The 20937-nt window shown below is 36.8% G+C and overlaps 1 protein-coding gene across 4 annotated transcripts in view; it reads left to right on the top strand.

Annotated features, from left to right (window-relative positions):
• KDM6A (lysine demethylase 6A) overlaps positions 1 to 20937 on the top strand; it is a 295823-nt gene that overhangs the window by 109402 nt on the left and 165484 nt on the right. For all 4 annotated transcript variants that reach the window (XM_077145579.1, XM_077145578.1, XM_077145577.1 and 1 more), the window contains exon 3: positions 158 to 266. In XM_077145579.1, the coding sequence (XP_077001694.1) occupies positions 158 to 266 (109 nt within the window). The remainder of the gene's footprint in view (positions 1 to 157; positions 267 to 20937) is intronic.

Genomic DNA, 20937 nt, shown 5'->3' with positions numbered 1-20937 from the left:
TATGTAGGGAAGCGTTTCCTTCTAAAGGCTGCATTTGAATATTTCTAATATAGAAATGGAATATATTGATTTCTTGTGTAATTGAATGGAGGCTATATGAATTCTCTCAGAATTGGGTTTTATGTTTTTCTTAAATGTTTGTGTTTTTCATTTTTAGGCTGTTCGCTGCTACGAATCTCTAATCTTAAAAGCTGAAGGAAAAGTGGAATCTGATTTCTTTTGTCAGTTAGGTCACTTCAACCTCTTATTGGAAGATTATCCAAAAGGTAATTTTTTCTTCTGTGTTAATTACTGTTTGATTTATGTATTTAAAATAATTATATTTGTTTATAGCTATCTCGTGTGTTTGCTACCATTTTTACTTCTAATAAATTGAAAGCACATGAGCATAGTTAACAATGAGAAAGAAGTGGAGTAGGTAGCAATGTGAAATTTCATTTAAGTTCCTGTAAATCATCAATAGGATGACCATTCAGTAAAACTGATAACCACCTGCATGTGGAATGTGTTTTGTTTTGCCTTGTGAAAAATCCCTGCCCTTTAAGGCCCTACCATAGTGGAAAATGAACCAGTTTGATAAATCTGTCTTTTTATTTGATGGGTATTCTGCATTTTTCTTTTTATTCTTTATCCTGTTTGTAAAACTTTTCATTTTAGCTAGAAAATATTTTAGTGACAATCTGAGCTGTGGTCATGTTATAAAGGTGAGTTGTACGGAGAGGTAATCATATATTAGTTTGAGCCTTGAATAAAACACAAATTAAAATTTTTTCTTTTTAGAAACAGGTGAATTACATAATTTCATTTTTTCTTATGGCCAAATAATGTTCCATTGTACATATGGTACTACATTTTGTTTATCCATTCATTTCTTGATAGATACTTGGGTTTTTGCTATAGTGTGAAAATGCTGCTCTAAACATTGGTGTACAACTATCTGTTTGTGATGCTGTTTTCACTCTGTTTGGATATATACCTAGAAGTGGGATTGTCGGGTCAAATGATAATTCTACACATAACTTTTTTCTTTTTTGCATGGGCAGGCACCCAGGAATTGAACCTGGGTCTCTGGCACAGCAGGCAAGAAGTCTGCCTGCTGAGCCACCGTGACCCGCCCTATACATAACTTTTTTAGGAACCCTCATGTTGCTTTTTACAATGGCTGCACCTTTTTATATTCCCATCAACAATACACTTCAGTTCCAGTTTCTCTATATGCTCTTGGGCTTGGTATTTTCTCTGTCTCGCTCTCTTTTTTTTAATAGCCATCCTTGAGGGTGTGAGGTGGTATCTCTCTCTTTCTTTTTTTTTCACTTGAGAAGTTGTATGTTTACAGAAAATTCATACAAAAAATATAGAGCACCTATAGACCTTCCCCTCACTCACCTGGTTTTCCATATTATTAACACTTTGCATTAATGTGATGCCTTTGTTATAATTAATGAAATAATATGATTGTACCATTAACCATAGTCCATAATTTACATTAGGATTCACTGTGTGGTACAGTTCTATGGTCTTAAGTGTTTTTTTCTAGTAGCATATGTAAAGCCTAAAATCGGTTAAAACCACATTCAAATATGTAACTCAGTGGTGTTAATTTTTATTCACAATGTTTGGCTATGATCAGTACTACCCATTACACACACTTTCCCATCATCCCAAACAGAAACTCTATACCAATTAAACATTCGGTCCCTATTCCCTATCTCTACCTTGGCCTCCGACAACCTGTGTCCTGATAACCTGTAACTCTGTGAATTTGCTTATTCAAATTATTTCATATCAGTGAGATCATGCAATATTTGCTGTTTTGTGTCTGGCTTATTTTAAGTCAACATGATGTCTTTGAGGTTCATCATGTTGTCACATGTATTAGAACTTCATTCCTTTTTGTGGCTGAATAACAATCCATTGTATGTATATGCCACATTTTGTTTATCCATTCATCAGTTGATGGACACTTGGTTGTTTCTGTCTTTTGGCAGTTGTAAATAATGCTCCTATGAAAATATATGTTTGAGTCCTTGCTTTCATTTCTTTTGGGTATATACCTAGAAGTGGGATTGCTGAGTCGTATTGTAATTCTATACTAACTTTCTGAGGCTCTACCAAATTGTCTCCACAGCAACTGTGCCATTTTACGTTCCCAACAATGCACTAGACTTCCAGTTTCTCCTCATACTCTCCAATGCTTGTTTTCATTTGTTTTTTGTTTGTTTTAAATATAGCCATACATATGGATGTGAAGTAGTTTTAATTTTTCATTGTGGTTTCTTTCTTTTTCTTTTTTTTTTTAAATCCCCACAATAACAAACAAATCAGGTAGTGCTTGCTTTGACCAATCAACTGGACACCATAACCTGGCCAAGCTGACACGTGAACTTAACCATCATAACCTGCTTTACCTTTTTTAATCTAAAATTTCGTGGTTGGATAGGCACAAATTAAACTCTGAGAATCCCATTCAACAGATAACCAAAATAATGGAATTTCTCATGATTTCACAATATGTTCAAAGTCATAAAGCCAGTTGTGCAGTTATAGCCATTAGAAATTTGCAGATAGCAATAATATTAAAGCAATGCCTCCCATCTTATATCCGATATATAGGATTTTGTAAGATTTTTATTTATAGAGTCTGTTTCTTTCTGTAGCATGTATTGAAATAAAAGAAATTTCTCAGTGTTAATGCATTCATCATTGTATTTCCCTAATGGCTAATGATGTTGAGCATCTTTTCATGTGCTTTTTGGCCATTTGTACATCTTCTTTGGGTTGTCTTTTTGTTGTGGCATTGTACAAGTTCTTTGTATATCCTGGATCTTAAACCCTTATCCAGTATATGGTTTGAACATATTTTCTCCCATTCTGTATGTTATTTCACTTTCTTGATAATTTCCTTTGTACAAAAAGTTTAAGTTTTGAAGAAATCACATTTTTTTGTTGTTGTATTTTTTTGTTGTTGCTGGTCCTTTGGTGTCACATCTAAGAATCAGTTGTTGAATCCTAGGTCATGGAGATTTGCCCCTATACTATCTTCTAAGAGTTTTATAGTTTTAGCTCTTCTGTTTAGGTCCTTGATCCAGTTTGAGTTGATCTTTGTATATCGTGTCAAGTGCAGTATTCTTCTGCATGTGGATATTCAATTTTCTCAACACCGTTTTTGAAGAGTCTTTTCTTTCCCCACTGCATGTACTTAGCACCCTTGTAAAAAATCATTTGGCCATAGCTGTGTGAAATTATGAGACATGCTTCAACATGGAAGAACCTTGAAAATATTACATTCAGTGAAATAAGCAAGACATATAAGGACGAAATTGTATCATAGCACTTACAAGAGATGGCTAGAAATAGCAAATTTGCAGAGATAGAAAGCACATTAGAGGTTACCTGGGGAGGAGGGAAGGAAAAGTGTTTGTAAAAATAAAAAAGTAAGAAAAATAATAAGTGGGTGAAACATACATGGGAAGGGACCAGGGGAGCAACAGCAACAACAGTATATATGGTATAGGGTAGGTGATAAAGAATAGAGGATATAACAAGATATCTTCTAGGTAGAGATGCAAGTTTGCTAGCCATAATATTACTACACCATTCTGCTGCTGCCTTTATTGTCTGATGGAGTAAAACATCATAAGAACTTTTGAGAAGCTAGGACCTGCTGTTCTCAGATCTTTCTGGTACTTCAACTCTTTCAGAAATCTGCTATCTGTTGTGCTTCTTGTATGCCAGTTATGAGTAATTGGTGTAAAAACCTTGTTTCTGCTTACTCCTTCCTAAGCGTTTGCTGTTAGGTTAGGTAAATAGTGGGTTCGGCCAAGCAGAATTAAGCCTCTGGCCAACAAAACAATGCTTAGCCTAAAATGGAAGTAGTTTATTTTTTATGACAGGAAGGAGGTTCAAATCATTTGTTAATTGTGGTACACTGCAGAAAGGTGGGTGAATGAAAACAGTAAAATTTGGCTGTGTGAAAGACATTTTTGCGCGTGCATGCACACACACAAACGAAATAGACGAGTTATATAATTGAAGATAGCCCTCTCAGATGTGCCCTTTTTCACAATACCAAGCTGCTAACCCAAACCCTTACTTAATTACAAAGTTAAAAGCACCCCATCCCCAATACCAAATGAGAACCCATAACAAAGAAAAGTTGTATTCTTATAAGCAAGAACGTTTTAACCTCTTGATAGCAAACATCTTGATGTGGACTGGGCAGATGTGTTATGCTTGTTTTCCACAATTGTGTTTAGTGGGCAGAACAACTGGCAGATAGATTCAGGGCTAGAATGAAGGGTGGTTGGTGTGTTATGTCAGTGTTTTATTATACCACTTTGTATTAGGTCAAGTGAAAATTTTCCTAATAAAATTACAATTTTAGTTTGAGATTGACATACTCTCTGGGGTTTGTAGTTAGGCTTATTTTTTCTCACCTTTATTATGAACAGCTGCTGTACCCTTAGTAGATTATATAACATCTCTGAGCTTCTGTCTTCTTATATATAAGGGTGGGTGAGGAATGGATTAATACTTAGGTGTTTTGTGATTACTAAATTGGCTTCTGTTCAGTGGGTTAATAATTATTAATAATGCTTGTTTATTTATATTCCATTAGATAGTTTAACTTTAATTAAAACTGGTAACTTACCTTAAGGAAACCATTGTACAAAATAAATATATGAAATTCTATGCAATTTGATTTTTCAATGCTCTGCATTTTACTTGGAGAAAATACTAATTTGAGAGCACATAAACAGTGACCCCGATATGAAAATTAGATTTACATATGCCATCTGTCCTTGCTGATTAGTGGTCATTAAACAGTATGTATATATATGTGTGTGTATTTATATATAAACTATGTGAGCTTTTTATTTTGAGATACTTTCGGACTTACAGGATAGTTACAAATAATACAAACCCCATACAGAGAACTTCAACATACTCTATCAATATTAACATTTTGCCACATTTGCCATATCATTCTATTTAATTATCCATCATTCCTTCTATCAGTCCATTTTCTGAACACTTGCTGTTCAGAAATATACATTATGCTCCTTGAACACTTAATCCTGTCATGTACATTTTCTGAGAACAAGTCTATTCACTTATTTAGCCATCTCAAGGACAGTTATCAAATTCATGAGATTTAACATTCATATAAAGTTTAGTCTTTCATCTTATTTTTTCATATGCCCCACTGATATTTTTTGTTTTTTTGCATGGGCAGGCACTGGGAATTGAACCTGGATCTCTGGCATGGCAGGTGAGAACTCTGCCTGCTGAGCCACCATGGCCCGCCCCGCACTAATATTCTTTTGGCCCTGTTTTCTCCCTTGATAGACTCTGTTCAGTATTTCATGGCACATTTATTTGTCATTGTCTCTTTAGTTCTTTTTTTTAATTGTGGGGACATTTATTCAGCATGAATTTTCCCATCTTACCCACTTACAAGCATACCATTCAGTGGGATTAATCACATTCATAATGTTGTGGTACTCTCACCCCCTTCCATTACTAAAATTTTCCCAGCTCCCCAAACAGAATCCCTATACCCATTATGCATTAACTTGCATTCCCCCCTGCCCCCCTGCAGTCTGTACTTTAATTTCTGTTTCCTTAAGCTTGCATATTCTCCAATATTTTCTTTGTAGTTAGCATGGATCTTTGGCATACTACATCTGTAACATTCTCTTTTGGTTTGATACCAGTTTAATTCAAGTGGTCTACACAGACTATCTTCTTATACCTGTCCCCTCACCTTCATGTCAGAAATGACATGGTTACATATTATGAGTCCAAAACCACGGATTTGACGTTACATTTTGTGCATAGATCCGTGTAGGAAGTAAAGTGGAGTTACAGACCAAGAATGCAATAGTACTGGCATTTATATTTATCCATGTCCTTACCATTGAGGGAAATCTTTATTGCTTCATGAGGCTTTGATCCATTGGCTATTGTCCTTTACTTTCAAACTACGAAACTCTTTTTAGCATCTCTTATAGAGCCGTTCTAGTGGTGACAAATTCCTTCAGCTTTTGTTTATGTAGGAATATCTTAATCTCAACCTCATTTTTGAAAGATAGCTTTGCTGGATATATATTTCTTGGTTGGCAATTTTTTGCCTTCAGTACTTTAAATATGTAATCCCATTGCTTTCTTAGTTCCATGATTTCTGATAAGAAATCGGCACTTAATCTTATTGAAGCTTCTGTTTATGTGACAGGTTACTTCTTGCCTGATTAGCATGGCTTGTGTGTCTACTTGGATTTATCCTTTTTGGATTTCATTGAGCATCTTGGATTGTATATTATGTCTTTCTTTAAATTTGTGAAGTTTTTATTCATCATTTCTTTCAGTATTCTCTCTTTCCTTTTCTTGGACTCCCACAATGCATATATTGGTACACTTAGTGGTGTCTCAGTTTCCTCAGGCTCTGTTCACTTTTGTTCATTATTTCCTCTTTCTATTCCTCAGACTGGATGATTTCATCCAAATCCTATCTTCAAATTCATGGATTTTTTTTTTTCCTTCTGGCAGGTCCAACCTGCTGTTGAATCCCTAGGGAGTTTTTCATTTCTGTTACTGTGGCCTTCAGCTCTTTTTAGTTCCTTTTCATAATTTCCATCTTTCTATTGATCATTCTTTTAGTGTTCTTTTCATTTCCTGATTTTATTTAGTTCTTCCTCCATGTTTTTCTGTAGCTTTTTTTTTCTTTTATTATTTTTGTTTTTATTTTCACTGTAGCTTTTTGAGCATTTTTAAAAAGACTTTGTCGGGTATATCCCAGGTCTGATCCTCCTCGTGGATGGTTTCTCATGCTTTAATCTTCTCTGCCTGGAATATTGCTTCCGGTTTCTTTGAATGCTTTGTAATCCTTTGTTGTTATCACAAAATGTTGACATTTTGATATTTTAATATGTTGTTGCTGGAGTTTAGACTTGGAGGCACATGTTCCTTAAGCTTATATCCACCTATTGTTATTACAGAGCTTTCCTGAATGCCAGGAATTAACAAATAAAAAGAAGGAGAAAGAGAAAACACCTCTCCCAGTCACTGCAGAATACCTGGAGACATAAACTCTCCTTTAGAGTTTATCCATACATTGAGTTTAGAGAACAACTCTAGGCCAAAGATAGGCACCTTCTTATTCCTTTCTGTACCTTTCTCTCTGTGTGTGTTTATTTATTTAACTTTTTAAAACTTTGTGAATTTAGCTACATTTTGAATTTATAGAAGTGTTTACCCATGAAGGGAATGAAAAATCTTTGGATGTTTGTTTTGGGTGTGTTTTTTTTCTTTTTTTGGAGAGTGGGGTAGAGATTTGTGGCAACTAGAAAGTGTTACCAGACTAGCTGTTGGGAGTTAATTACAAGGAGGGAAAAGCGAAAGATTACCTAAGGACTTCTGTCCTTGAAAAGATGTTATTGCTATTAGAACAAAAGGTTGTGATTGTTTTAAGAATATGCTCTTTGTTTGTAACTTACTTGTTTAGCTATTCTTGGGAATTGATTTGTATAGTATATATGTTTGTTGCACGATAGAAATTTACTTTGTGTTGAAATAAGAATCAGAATAAAAACATGAACTGGTGACCACAGAATAGTAAACTGAAAACTAATAAATTTTTGTACATGTCTAGGAAGAAATATTTCATTACATTCACAGGTTTGGCACTCCAGAGCTTTTCTCTGTTTGACTTCTGTTGAAAAGTATTTGTTTTCAAACTGTGATTTAAAAAAAAAAAGTCACTTTTTCTCTTCCATACTAATTTGGGAATCACCTATTCGGTTCAGTCTCCTCAAGGCATCGAATTAGAAAATGCAATTGAGAATTACACAAGGAAGCAAAATAGTGACCATGCTAAGAGCTTGAAGCAATAACAGAAGACCGTTGATCCTAATTCCCTTAAGATTAAGGGGAGTTAGAAGTCTGTGAGAGGAAATGATGCAGGGCTAGAATTAGGGCAGTGACTAGCTAAGCAAATGGTAAACTCGAAAAAGCTTTCAGGCCTCAAGGAGAAGGATATCTCTGAGAAGAACAGAAACAAACAGCACCTGGGGACCAAATGTGCCCACCTGAGTGAATCGTCTATGGAAATGGGTGGACTTACGAAAATGCGCTCTCTACCACCAGGCACTGCCCTGAAAGGAAAGGAGGGGAAGAGAACGAAATCCTTGAACACATTAGGGGGAAGAGGAGTAAGTAAATGTAATCTGTAAAAGCCGGTGGCCCCACATTACCTCTTGCCTCTTGCCTTTCATATTTCTTTTCTTGCAAGAGTACGGGCGTGTCCTCTCACATGTGTACCTAATGCATTTTCTTCCTGCTTAAAAAAAAATGACCATAACCCAGATTGTCAGACACCTGTGTCCAAATCTAAGCGGAATTACTCTTCCTCACCCCTTTGGTTTATAGAATTGATAAGGCAAATTACACACCCTGAGGCAAAACACGTTGAAGGAATGTGAAGAGGAACAAAGCCTATTTGGAGTCTCTTAAAGTAAGCAGATTGCAAGATTGTAAGGACCTGAGGAGTATATTATTTTAATAATGACAAAGAAGTAGTAAATCTGATTTCACTACATGCATTAATCTGACTTAAAGACTTCAGTGATGTAGGAGTAAAAGGATTATTTGTTTTTTGCTTTTCTTACTTTGTCTGCTTGCCTCTAATAATCTTAAATTGTTTCAAACTTGAGAGAGGGGAGCATGAGAACAAAGGTCTGTGATTTTCAAATGATAATGTTCATTAATACTACGTCTAAGGGGAGTTGTGTTTTAGGTAGCCATACATTTGAGAAAGGAGAAAAGTGCTAGAGAGCTATGTATATCAGTTATTTATGCACAATAAAAATGTAAATTCTCTGAGTTCTAATATATCCCAAAGTATAAATACAGCTTTTCAATTTAGACTCAGAAAAAAAAACAAAAACAAATCTATTGACATAATAATCTTAGGCAGCCATAACCAGTTCTGGCCTAAAGATGACAGTGCTACCAACAGATTTGTCTTTCCTTCCTTCTGTCCTTCTCTTCCATAGACTCACCCTGTTCTAGCCCACTACAACCCCAAGATCAAAGAACATGCTAGACAGAAGATTACTCAGGAGTTTAATTAGGGGCTTATGGGCAGGAGGAAGAGCTTCACAGTGGAGGCCAGTTGGCAAATGAAAGTATACATTTCACCCAAGGCCAAGAGAGGGAGAGTGTAGGAGAGAGGTTTACCGAGGGAACAGCTTATAAAGTCTAACGGTCTCATGAGCTTTGGTTACAATGGGGTTTCAGCAGACTCATGTTTGGTTATTCCCGGAAGGGATGTTTTATATTCTTTGACCTTTAATGGCTGTCCAGGTCATGTAGGCAGCTATGTGACTTGCTCTCAAAATGGAGGAAGGGGCAGGGCCCGGGCCCTGAGTCCTAACATCCCCCCCAGCAGCTAACCTCTGTTGCTTATACTGTTACATACTGGGTTGACTTCTAAGGATAATAAGAGAAATGCTGAGTTCTGCCTGCAGTTAATACATAGTCTAATATAGGAGTATAGACTTAATTTTAAGCCTTTTCCTTCCTTCCATTTCTGTTGCACCTAATTCTTAAAAAGAGGTGTCCCTTTTCCTGGCAAAGCATTCATTTCATCCTTTACCTCCTTTGTTGTTTCTTTTCATCCCTGTGCTGTGTGCATGGACGTGACCTCAGGTATATCTTTTTTTTTCCCTTTCCTTTCTACCTTTCTCTTCTCCTTCCCTCCTTAATCCCTTCCCCCTTCCCTCCCTCCTTCCTTTCTTCCCTCCCTCCCTCCTCTCCTTCCTTCCCTCCCTCCCTCCCTTCAATTTTGACTCAGAGCCATAATATTTCTAAAAATGCTTAAGTCTCTTGACACCTTCTAAACTTTTGTCTTGACCCAGTCTACTCCCTCAGATTATTTCTGTAGATCTCTCTTTAAGTCTGAACTAATTATATGGCTTTGGACTTCTCTTTTTATTGTTCAAGTGTGCATTATTCTCTTACTGAAAAATTTTTAGGCTGCTTGTGACTTGTAAGAAAATAACTTGGATTTAAGTAACTTGATATTATGGTCTCTTTGTAAGAGGCCATGAATTAGAACCCAGGTCTCTCTAAAGTCACTTCTCTTTCTACTATATCTCGCTGCTTCTGGTGGCTCCCATTTGATGTTGGATCATCCCCTACTTTTACAAAAGTACAATTATTTTAACATTTACACAAATAATGTGTTCATTGTTTTTAAAAATATATTAGTATACATATAACTGAAAAAGGGAAATTGCATGTGTTTGTTTTATGTTTTACTGTATTTACCTTGTTGATAAACACTTAATACTTAAGTATTACATGAACAGACTAATGACCCATTCAGATTTTGCTGTCTAGAGGTAGATCTTAACATTTTGATATGAGACTTTCCTGTTACTGTAAATATTTTCATCGTTTAAAAGTTGAGTTAAACTCTGTTATTCTTTCCATCCCCAAAACATACTTTTATAACATTTCACTTTCCTTCATTGTATTCTCTCATATAGGTTGAACAATTGGCATGTAGGCTCCTTTTTTTGCTATTAACATAATCACTATGTTGTCTGTACTTGTAGCCAAGTCTTTGCACACATCCATGATTATATTCTTAGAAGAAATAGTTTGGAGGTAGAATGAAAGGATATTTATTTTTTAAAACTTTTGACAGATAGTGCTAAATTATCCTATGAAAAGGTTTTAGCAGTTTTTACTCACATGTTAGTGTAATAAAACTCAGTGTTTTCTTGAACTCTTGCCACAACTGGGTATTTCCATAACCACAACTGGATTGTACCATTATTATTTAACTTTGTCATTCTCATATGCAAAATATGGTACAGCATGACTATGAAGTTAAAGGACAAGTGACTATGTTTAACACCCTCTACCAGTTGTATAGGTGACTGTTTTACCCTTGATAATTTTCATGTTTGATTTCTCTCCTCTTTTGTGAGATAAAGGGCAAAATACAAGATAATGTATGAGAAAGATTACAGATCTCTTGTTATTATAATAGTTAATTTTAACTTTTCTGTCATTATTTTCTTCTCCATTTATTTTTCAGATCTAGCTCCTTTGTTTTAGTACATTGTTAGTTTTCTGTAATACCTTTAGTTCAGTACAGAGACTAAGTGAGCTCATATAAAAACAAAATAAAACTCAGAAAATATTTATGGAAAAATAATTGGAAGTCTGTCTATAACTAAAATTGGTTCCAAAAATTTAAAAAACTTGAGCTAAAAAATAAAAAACATAATTTAATTTTAAAATTGTAATAAAAGATCTGAGTTTTGGAAATTGATTGATTGTGGATTGATATTAAAGTGTTTTGGAACACCACTCTTGGTTAAGTGGCAAAAGAAAACCGTAGTCTTGCCTAAAGTAATGTTAAAAGGTTTTCCTGGTGGGATGAGCACAGACGTTTTGAGTCAATAGAGAGATCAGGGATCACAAAGTGAAGATTAGATGATTTAGCATATTTCAAAGAAAGAACCCAGATAGAAGTTTGCTACAATCATATGAACCAGGTTTTAAGCATCATAAGGATGTCCAAACAAATCCTTTCCCCCATTCTCTATTAAGAATTTGAGAAAAATCTAATTACAGTGGTCCTGGGAATTTTTTGCAGGGCTAGGCAATGGTCTTCAAGATTATAAATAAGGATAGTGCTTTAGATAAAATGCTTTCACTGGAGAGTGTTTTAATGATCTATTTGAAATAGAAAACATAAAACATGTTTAGATATTTTTGAAATAAGATGCTGTGTTGGTTTGAAAGGATGTATGTCCCCTAGAAAAGCCACGTTTTAATCAAAATCCCATTTCATAAAGGTAGAATAATCCCTATTCAATACTGTATGTTTGAAACTATAATCTGATCATCTCCCTGGAGATGGGATTTAATCAAGTGTGGTTGTTAAGATGGATTAGGTGATGAAATGTCTCCACCCATTTGAGTGGGTCTTGATTAGTTTCTGGAGTCCTATAAAAGAGGAAACATTTTGAAGAATGAGAGTGATTCAGAGAGAGCCAGAGAAGAAAGACATAGCCACGAAAGCCCACAAGCCAGTGACTTTTGGAGATGAAGAGGGAAAATGCCTCCCGGGGAGCTTCATGAAACAGGAAGACAGGAGAAGACGTTAGCAGATGACACCATGTTTGCCATGTGCCCTTCCAGATGAAAGAGGAACCCTGACCATTTTCACCATGTGCCTTTCTAGATGAGAGAGAAACTGTGAACTTCATCGGCCTTCTTGAACCAAGTTATCTTTCCCTGGATGCCTTAGATTGGACACTTCTATAGACTTGCTGTAATTGGGAAATTTTCTCAGCCTTAGAGTTGTAAACTACCAGCTTATTAAATTCCTCTTTAAAAGCCATTTCGTTTCTGGTATATTGTATTCCAGCAGCTAGCAAACTAGAACAGATTTCAAACCTAATGAGGTAGAGTGCTGTAAATGAGTAGAAAGATAAAATGCTCATGGAAGAAATCACTCAATTTTAAATCTGTGCCTGCAGTTTGGGGCATCTATTTTTGTTACTTTGAATTTGAGTGTTCATATTTATTTCTTAGTTCCCCATATCATTGTATGGATGCCATGTTTCTCCCAATTGATAATCATGTTTGCTTCTTGTACTCAGTTGCAGTTACTTTAGGGGGCTTCATACTCTCTTTAAGGGCTTCCCCCAAGATTCTGAAAGGAAATTTTATTAAATCATTCAAAACATACGCTCCCACTTGGTTGGAGTTCTCTGTCATTAATAGGACAATCCAGGTTTGGTATGGTGACTTTATAAAATTGTCACTGACCTAGGGTTTATTTTCCCTTTTTCTTTTCCCCCTTTTCAAGAAAAAAATACCCTAATAAATAGGAGATAAACTAAATGAACTAAACAAAGTATTGTTTAGTTTTGAAAAACCAAGCAGCAAACACAATATAGCTATATAAGTAATGGGTCATATTGCCACTATTAAAGGAGACTCTCGGGAGAAGTAAAACTAGAGACTCTGGGTCATAGTCTGGCTTCTGATTTCTCAAGTGTGAATTCTGGCAGATCTAATATTTAACTGTAGTTAGGGCATCAGACAGGACTGTGGTATGAACTTGAAAATTTGTCAGGAATATGATCAGAGAGAGTGGCCAGTTCAGAAGTAGACCAAAGCAGAGAATGTCTGTGGGATTAAATGAGAACCCCCATCCCATCCAGTTTGTAGGATTTAGAGAGGCCAGGCCTATTTGGGCATTCCGTCCTCAGATTAAGAAGGAAGTGTAAAGAGAGCTATGGAATACTGAATGATGATAGGCCTCAGTACGCTGCTGTGTCTGGGGCACAGCGGCCATCATGGATCTCTCTTCTTCCTCATGTTGGGTATTCTCTTGGCCTCTCTGCTTTGTTGGATCTCCTGCTTCCTATATAAATCATAGCTTCTTCATATATACTCATCTTTTTAGAGTGTGTTCTTCAGAATCTTCTTGAGGAAGGGTACCTGGGAGATATTTATTTTGAGGTTTTGCATATTTGAAAATAACTTAATTCTACTCTCCTAACTGATTGATATCTTGGGTGAATGTATAATTCTGTGTTGATAATAATTTTCCTTTAGAAATTTGAAAGTATTTTGTCCTTGCCTTATTTTTAGAATCACTCATCTATTTATTATAGATTATTTCAAACAACTCAGGTCTTTCTCTTTTGGGAATTATTTCTTGAATTTTCACCTTTCCTTCTGTTCTTTCTCACTTTATCAAGCCCTGTTATTGATATGTTAGACTTCTAGGACAGGTTCTCCAATTTTCTCCTGTTTAAATTTTGAGAGATTTCTCTAACTTCTTATTCTAACCCTTCCATTGCATTATTAATTTCTCCTACTGTATTTTGTTCTCTGAATTTTATTTTTTTCCTAGAGCATCCTATTTGCACCCCCCCCACCCCCTTCATAGAGGCAATATCTTCCCTTATATTAAGACTAGGAGTAGTAATAAATTTTGGCAGTATAGTCTTCCCCCCACCACCCCCCACGCATGCACACACATCTCCCTTTTGGTTGCTTTTTTCTGTCTTGATTAGAGGCATTCTTTAGGTGTCTGGAAATTTTTAGCTGTCTATTTATATTTATATTTAAGACTGGAGGAATTGAGACCTGACATTTGGAAGCTCTGAGCCTGTGGGTGGGGTATATTTGAATCCCATGCATATTGCATGGTCTTTTGTTGGAGAATCTGCCTGGCTGTATCTATTTGGTTAGATTTGCTTAAAGAAAAGTGCCTGGTTCTGTGTGTGTATTTGTGTGTGCATGTGCACATGCCAGTGCCATCAGAGCAAGTGAGGGAATTTAGGGAGTTAACTGCCTCTCAAATGGTTTTCACCGTAGTCTTTCTTATTTTAGCCCTTATGCCTTAAACTAGAAGTTTAAGAAGTCCTTCCCCAGCTGATCATCAGAAAAATATTATTCCCTATCTTATCATTTACTAGTTTTATGGGTTAGTTTTTATATTTGTCTTTTATCTGTTCTTTGAATTCTTTTAGTACATTAGAAATTTCACTTTTTTGCTTTTATGTAAGTACTGAAGTGCTGATTATAGTATTAATTCACCACTTTGGAAATGCCACTTATATCCTGTGCTAATTCTTATGGGCACCCTGGTCTCGTTTTGGAGTTGCTGTTTTGTTCTATCTTTTTCCCAGTTCTTGTAATTTTATGATAATTGCAGTATCTGATAGAGCAAGTACTGTTCATTATTTAGAATTTTGGTCCTAATTATCTTTGCCTGTTTAATAGTATGAACGCATTTCAGGTAAAGTTTGTTGTTTGTTTCTATTGTACAAATATCTGAAGTTCATAAAATTGCTTCAAGTCCTTAAAAAATAAAAAGTCCCTAGTGTATTAGAATGCATCCAAACTGCTGCCGCTTTGCTCTGTTCCTATTCCCATTTTACTGCTTTTGTCTCTAGAGTGGAGCTCAGACCTAGTTATACTTTTGTAATTACTTAGGTATCCTTGAAACATATAACTACTCACCCCAAAACTTTCTGATTTAATTGGTTTGGGGTGGGATTTGCCACCCAGTTGTTTCATTTTTTTAACCTTTGTTTATTTATTCATTTTTGTACCTCTACAAGTTTTCTCTAGCACTTAAATTTTTATGTTTATTTTGCATCTGCAGATTTTGTTGAGATATGTTTATAGTAGTGTACATTCTATCCAAATTAAACATTGTTTCACAGTATCCTCACTTAGTTGCATAATCATCACTCTCAATTTTAGACAATTTTCATTGCTCCAAAGAGAAAAATAACAGGCACACCCACACCAAAGAGAAAATTCAAAACTCCCCTTAACTCTTGTTCCTACCCCCAACTATTTACTCCTAATATTATTGTGGTACTAGTGATGTATTGCTGTTAAATATGACCATAGTATATGGTAAGCAGTTTTTCCCATATACCCTTCTATTATTAACTCTTTGTGCAAGTGCCATACTTTTGAAGTAGTTCATGCAAGAACTTATTTATATTTGTAGTGCTAATCAGTGGGGTACATGGCTCTAAACAACTGCTATCAGTCATTTCACCTTCTGTATGGCACTATTACTTATAAACTCACTAATGAAATACTATCACCTCTATCCATTTTTATACTGTTAACGTTCACTCTTCTTAACTAGTCTGTACATATCAGCTAACTGTTGCCCCTTCTCTAGCTGCTGTCTCTCTCTCAGTCCCCTATATTCTACATTTTAAGACTCTGAGTTTATATTTTCGAGGGGGTTCATATTAGTGAAATCATACAGTATCTGTCCTTTTCTGTTTGGCTTATTTCCCTGAGCATTATGACCTCAAGTTTCATCCATATTATCATATGCTTCAGGACCTCATTTCTTCTTACTGTTGCGTAATATTCCATTGTATGTATATGCCACATTTGCTTATCCACTAGTCTCTTGATGGACCCTTAGATTGTTTCCATCTTTTGACAATTGTGAATAATGCTGCTGTGAACATTAGTGTTCAAAAGTCTGTTGATAACACTGCTTTCAGCTCTTCTGGATGTATACTGAGTAGTGGTATTACCAGGTTGTAGGGCAACTTGATATTTTGTTTTCTAAGGAACTGCCAAATTGTCTTCCACCGTGGCTGTACCATTACACATTCCCACCAACAGTGCATAATTATTCTGATTTCTCTGTATCCTCTTCAGTATTTGTAGTTTCCTGTTTGTTTAATGACAGCCTTTCTTAGAGGTGTGAAATGATATCTCATTATGGCTTTGATTTGCATTTCCCTATAGCTAATGAAGATGAACATCTTTTCATGTGCTTTTTAGCCATTTGTATTTCCTCTTCAGAAAAATGTCTATTCATATCTTTTGCCCATTTTAGAATTGGGTTGTTTGTTCTTTTGTTAGCTGTGTGATTTTTATATATATATACTGGACATCAAACCTTTATCAGATATATGGTTTCGAAACATTTTCTCCCTTTGAGTTGGCCGCCTCTTCACCTTTTTGACAGTCCTTTGAGGCACAGAAACATTTGATTTTGAGGAGTTCCCATTTATCTTCTTTTCTTTCGTTTTGGGTGTAAGGTCTAAGAAGCTACCTCCTATTACTAGGTCTTGAAGATGTTTCCCTATATTTTCTTCTAGAAGTTTTATGGTACTGGCTTTTATATTTAGGTCTTTGATCTACTTTGAGTTAATTTCTTTGATCCACTTTAAGTTAATTTTTATGTAAGGTGTGAGGTAGCGGTCCTCTTTCATTCCTTTGGCTATTGATATCCAGTTCTCCCATGCCCATTTATTGAAAAGACTATTGTTTCCCAATTGAGTGGACATGGGAACCTTGTTGAAGATCAATTGACCATAGATGTAGGGGTCCATTTCCAAACTCAATTCAATCAATTCAATTCCATTGATCACTATGTATATCTCTGTGCCAATACTGTGTTCTTTTGACTACTGTGGCTTTATAATCTTTAAAATCAGAAAGTGTAAGTACGTCATTCTCTTATTTTTGTATGTTTTTGGCTATTGGGAGTGCCTTCTCCTTCCAAATAAATTTAATACCTAGCTTTCCCAAGTCTTCCAAGTAAGTTGTTGGAATTTTGATTGATATTGTGTTGAATCTGTAGATCACTTTGGGTAAAATTGACATCTTAGTGATATTTAGCCTTCCTATTCAAGAACACAAATGTCTTCCCAGCTATTTAGATCTTTTATTTCTTTTAGCAGTGTTTTGTAGTTTCCTGTGAACAGGTCCTTTATATTCCTGGTTAAGTTTATTCCTAGATCCTTGATTCCTTTAGTTGTTATGGTGAATGGAATTTTTTTAATAGTTTCCTCAGTTCATCACTTGTGTGTAGAAACATTACTGATTTTTGCACGTTAATCTTGTATCCTACCACTTTGCAGAATTTATTAGCTCAGGTAGCTTTGTTGTAGATTCCTCGGGATCCTCCAATTATAGGATCATGTCACCTGGAAATAATGAAAAGTTTACTACTTCTGTTCCGATTTGGATGCCTTTTATTTCTTTTTCTTGCCTGATTGCTCTTGCACAATGTTTAATAATAGTGGTAACATAAGGAAAAATAGACAATAAAGACTGGGATGGCATAATTTAGAAATGCCTAGAATGAACAAATTAAAAAATGTTTTTGCATGAGGAAGAACAAAGGAATGTCAGTATTTTGTGTTAAAATAGATAGTTGTCATTCATATTTTAAAACTTCAACTTCTGTGTGAGACTAAAGGGAGAAATGTTTATTTGGTGCAAAATTTACATTTTGACGAGTGCATTTCATATACCATAAGGACATGGAACTTTGAATAGGGCATCAGATTTTCTTGGTTTGTCCAGGTTTAGTGTGATACCCCAATAAATCCCAGAGAGATTTGAACAGTGAATAAAGAAGTATCTGCAAAGTTCCCTTGGGGGAATTGGGAGAAAGGGGGAAAATTCAACTTGCCCGTTTGGAGAATTCCTGATATTCATGCAGGCAGTGGGGACCACCAAATCAATAGCCCTCGATCTTGGGGTTCACCCCTATGAAACTTATCCCTGCAAAGGATAGGCTAAGCCTACTTAAAATTAGGCCTAAGAATCACCCCCAGAGAACCTCTTTTGTTCAAAGCTCAGATGTGGCATCTTTCTAAGAGGATACAGCAAGTGGACTCACTGCCCTTCCCCCTCTACGTGGGACAGAAATCCTGGGATGAGCTGGGACTCGGCATCAAGGAATTGAGGAAACCTTCTTGACCAAAAGGGGGAAGAGAGAAATGAGACAAAATGAAGTGTCAATGGCTGGGAGATTTCAAACAGAGTCGAGAGGGTATCCTGGAAGTTATTCTTACACATTATATAGATATCCCCTTTTTATTTTATGGTATATTAGAGTGCCTATAGGGAAGTACTTGGAACTGCAGAGCTGTGTTCTAGTAGCCATGTTTCTTGAAGATGATTGTATAATGATATAACTTTTACAATGTGATTGTGAAAGCAGTGTGTTTGATGCTCCTTTTATCTATGGTATGGACCGCTGAGTAAAAATTATGGCTAAAAAATAAGCAAATAATGGGGGGGGAACAAAGATTAAAATAAATTGAGGAGATTGAAATACTAGTCATCAATGAAAGGAAAGGGTAGAGGGTGTAGTTTTTCTTTTTTATTTCTATAGCTAGAGAGATACAAGTGTTTAAAAAAAATGATCATGGTGATGAATACACAGCTATGTGATATTGTGAGCCACTGATTGTATACAATGTATAGAATGTATGTCAAGAATGTATATTTGATATGATTTTCTTTTTTGGCTTTGAGGCATTTGGTTATCTTGATAAGGTTATTTTGAAAGTTGTCCCTCAGTCATCAAAGGTTTTGTATTTGCTTGGGTTTGTGTTGCAGTTCTCGTTTTGCTCTTAGTTTATCAGTAATTCCACACCAAAACAAGGCCTGGATCTCATGAAGGAGATGCAACTCCACTTGAAAAGCTGTTGAAAGTTAGGCAGATAGGCAGTTTGCCAGACTGCACTTTTCTGCATCTTCCCATCAGGTAGTAGTACTCTTGGACCACCTCTTCCCCTCAGGCCCACCTCTCACTGACTACGGCAGCTGGCCTAGCAGAATGATGGAGACCTGGTGCAATTCCAGCCAAGGTTGCTTGTCTTAGTGCACTCTGAAAGCCACTAACCCCGGTGCTGCGGGGTGGGCAGTGTGTACTTTGGCAGAGGATCTTCTTGTGGGCCCAATGGGTCAGGTGGTTTCCAGGCTCCCAGTTGGGATGATGTTGGACCTTGGGGCTGAGTATTTCAGTCAGCCAAGCCGGAAAAGCCTTGTGTTGTGGCATGGCTTAGCTTGCTTACTCAGGCACCTCTCCTTCTTTGCACACCCAAGGGCTCTGGCCCTCCATGGGGAAAGGGAGCTGTAGCGGGACCCAGTGAGTCTCTTTCACCAGCCATTTGTCAGATCAATTCCACTTAACATCTTCCCTTCCTCCCAAAGCGAGGGCCCCCCAGTTTCTTGCCAGAAAACCAAGTGTTCTCAGGTTGTGGGCAGTCACTGCATTGCCTGGAAGGTCTGTGCACAGGCAACTAAGTCTGCTAGCTTCTGGGTTCCCCATGGGTGCTTCCAGCTATGGAGCTGAGAGGGAAGATCTCCTAAGCTAGTTGTGGAGGTTGGCCCTGCTCCTTCCTGCACACTGTCACTTACCCCTGTGGAGTTTCAACTAAGCACTTACCCCATTCTCTCTATCCTAATTTCTTGACTTTTTCATCTAAGTCCTCCCTTTATAGTATAAAAGACTGTCTCTGGTCACTTGCACCCTGGAACTGCTACTGTACTGATCGTTTTTCTGTCACTTCTCTACTTGTTCATGGAGCAGGGGTGAATTCAGCTTATCCTCTTATGCCATGGAGTAGGCGGACAAATGGGTAGTATGTCTCTGTGTGTAGGCAGCATCAGAGATGCTGAGACTCTGTCTCCAGTGTCTTCTTAATATCCTTTATCTCTTTCTCATGCCTTTGAATTGATTTCAGAGATTGGTTTGAACATCTTTGATTAGTTGTTCTAAACTCTATGTGTCCTCCAACTTTTTAATGTGCTCCTTTGACTGGACTGTGTCTTCCTGAGGTTTAGTATGGCTTGTGATTTTTTTTCCTGGTGTCTGGCCATCTGATTAGCTTGATGGGTTTATTTTGAAGGTTGGCTTCTTTCTCTTGTCTAGGATTTTGTTGTTGATTGGGTTTGTGTTAAGGCTCTTTGACAATTTGTTCCTCAGTATTTCCTAGCCAAAACAGGGCCAGGTCCCCAATGCAGTGGATGCATAACAGATCCAAAGGGCTCTGGGAGAGGGTCATGAAAGACCCAGAAGGCTTTTCTCTTATCTCCTTCAGCCTCACCACAGTGTACTTTCTGAACTGCCCAGCAGGTGGTGCTCTTTGGCTACTTATTCTCCCTAGCCCTATGAAGGCACACTTTAATGCCTTTTGCCATTTCTGTCTCTTGTGCAGTCTATAAAATGACTCCCAAAGGTGTCTGACTGGGTTGGGCTGGACCACTGGGGTCCTGCCTTCTAATTTTGCTGGCCAATATCTGGCTCAGTACTGAACTATATCCTCTTCTGTACTTGGAGCAGAGGAATTCCTGCTACCATCCCAGTTAGTCACACCCCTCCAGGCAAGGATCTGATTGCCTGCTTCTGCTTCCCTCAAGGATGAGGGATGGGCACCAGAAGCCGCAGACTGAATTACAGTCTCTTAACCATGATTTCTCAGCCTCTTTGTCCTGCACTTCCCTAGATGTGGTACAGCGCTCCCCTGGTCTCTGCAGAATCAGAAGAGTTGATTCGAACAGTTTCTTCCTGGCTATTTGCTGTTTTTGGGTGAGAAGTAGGTTCTG

Source organism: Tamandua tetradactyla, chromosome X (genome assembly GCF_023851605.1).
Source record: "Tamandua tetradactyla isolate mTamTet1 chromosome X, mTamTet1.pri, whole genome shotgun sequence".
Lineage (NCBI taxonomy): Eukaryota > Metazoa > Chordata > Mammalia > Pilosa > Myrmecophagidae > Tamandua > Tamandua tetradactyla.
This window is presented reverse-complemented; position numbering and strand designations above follow the sequence as displayed.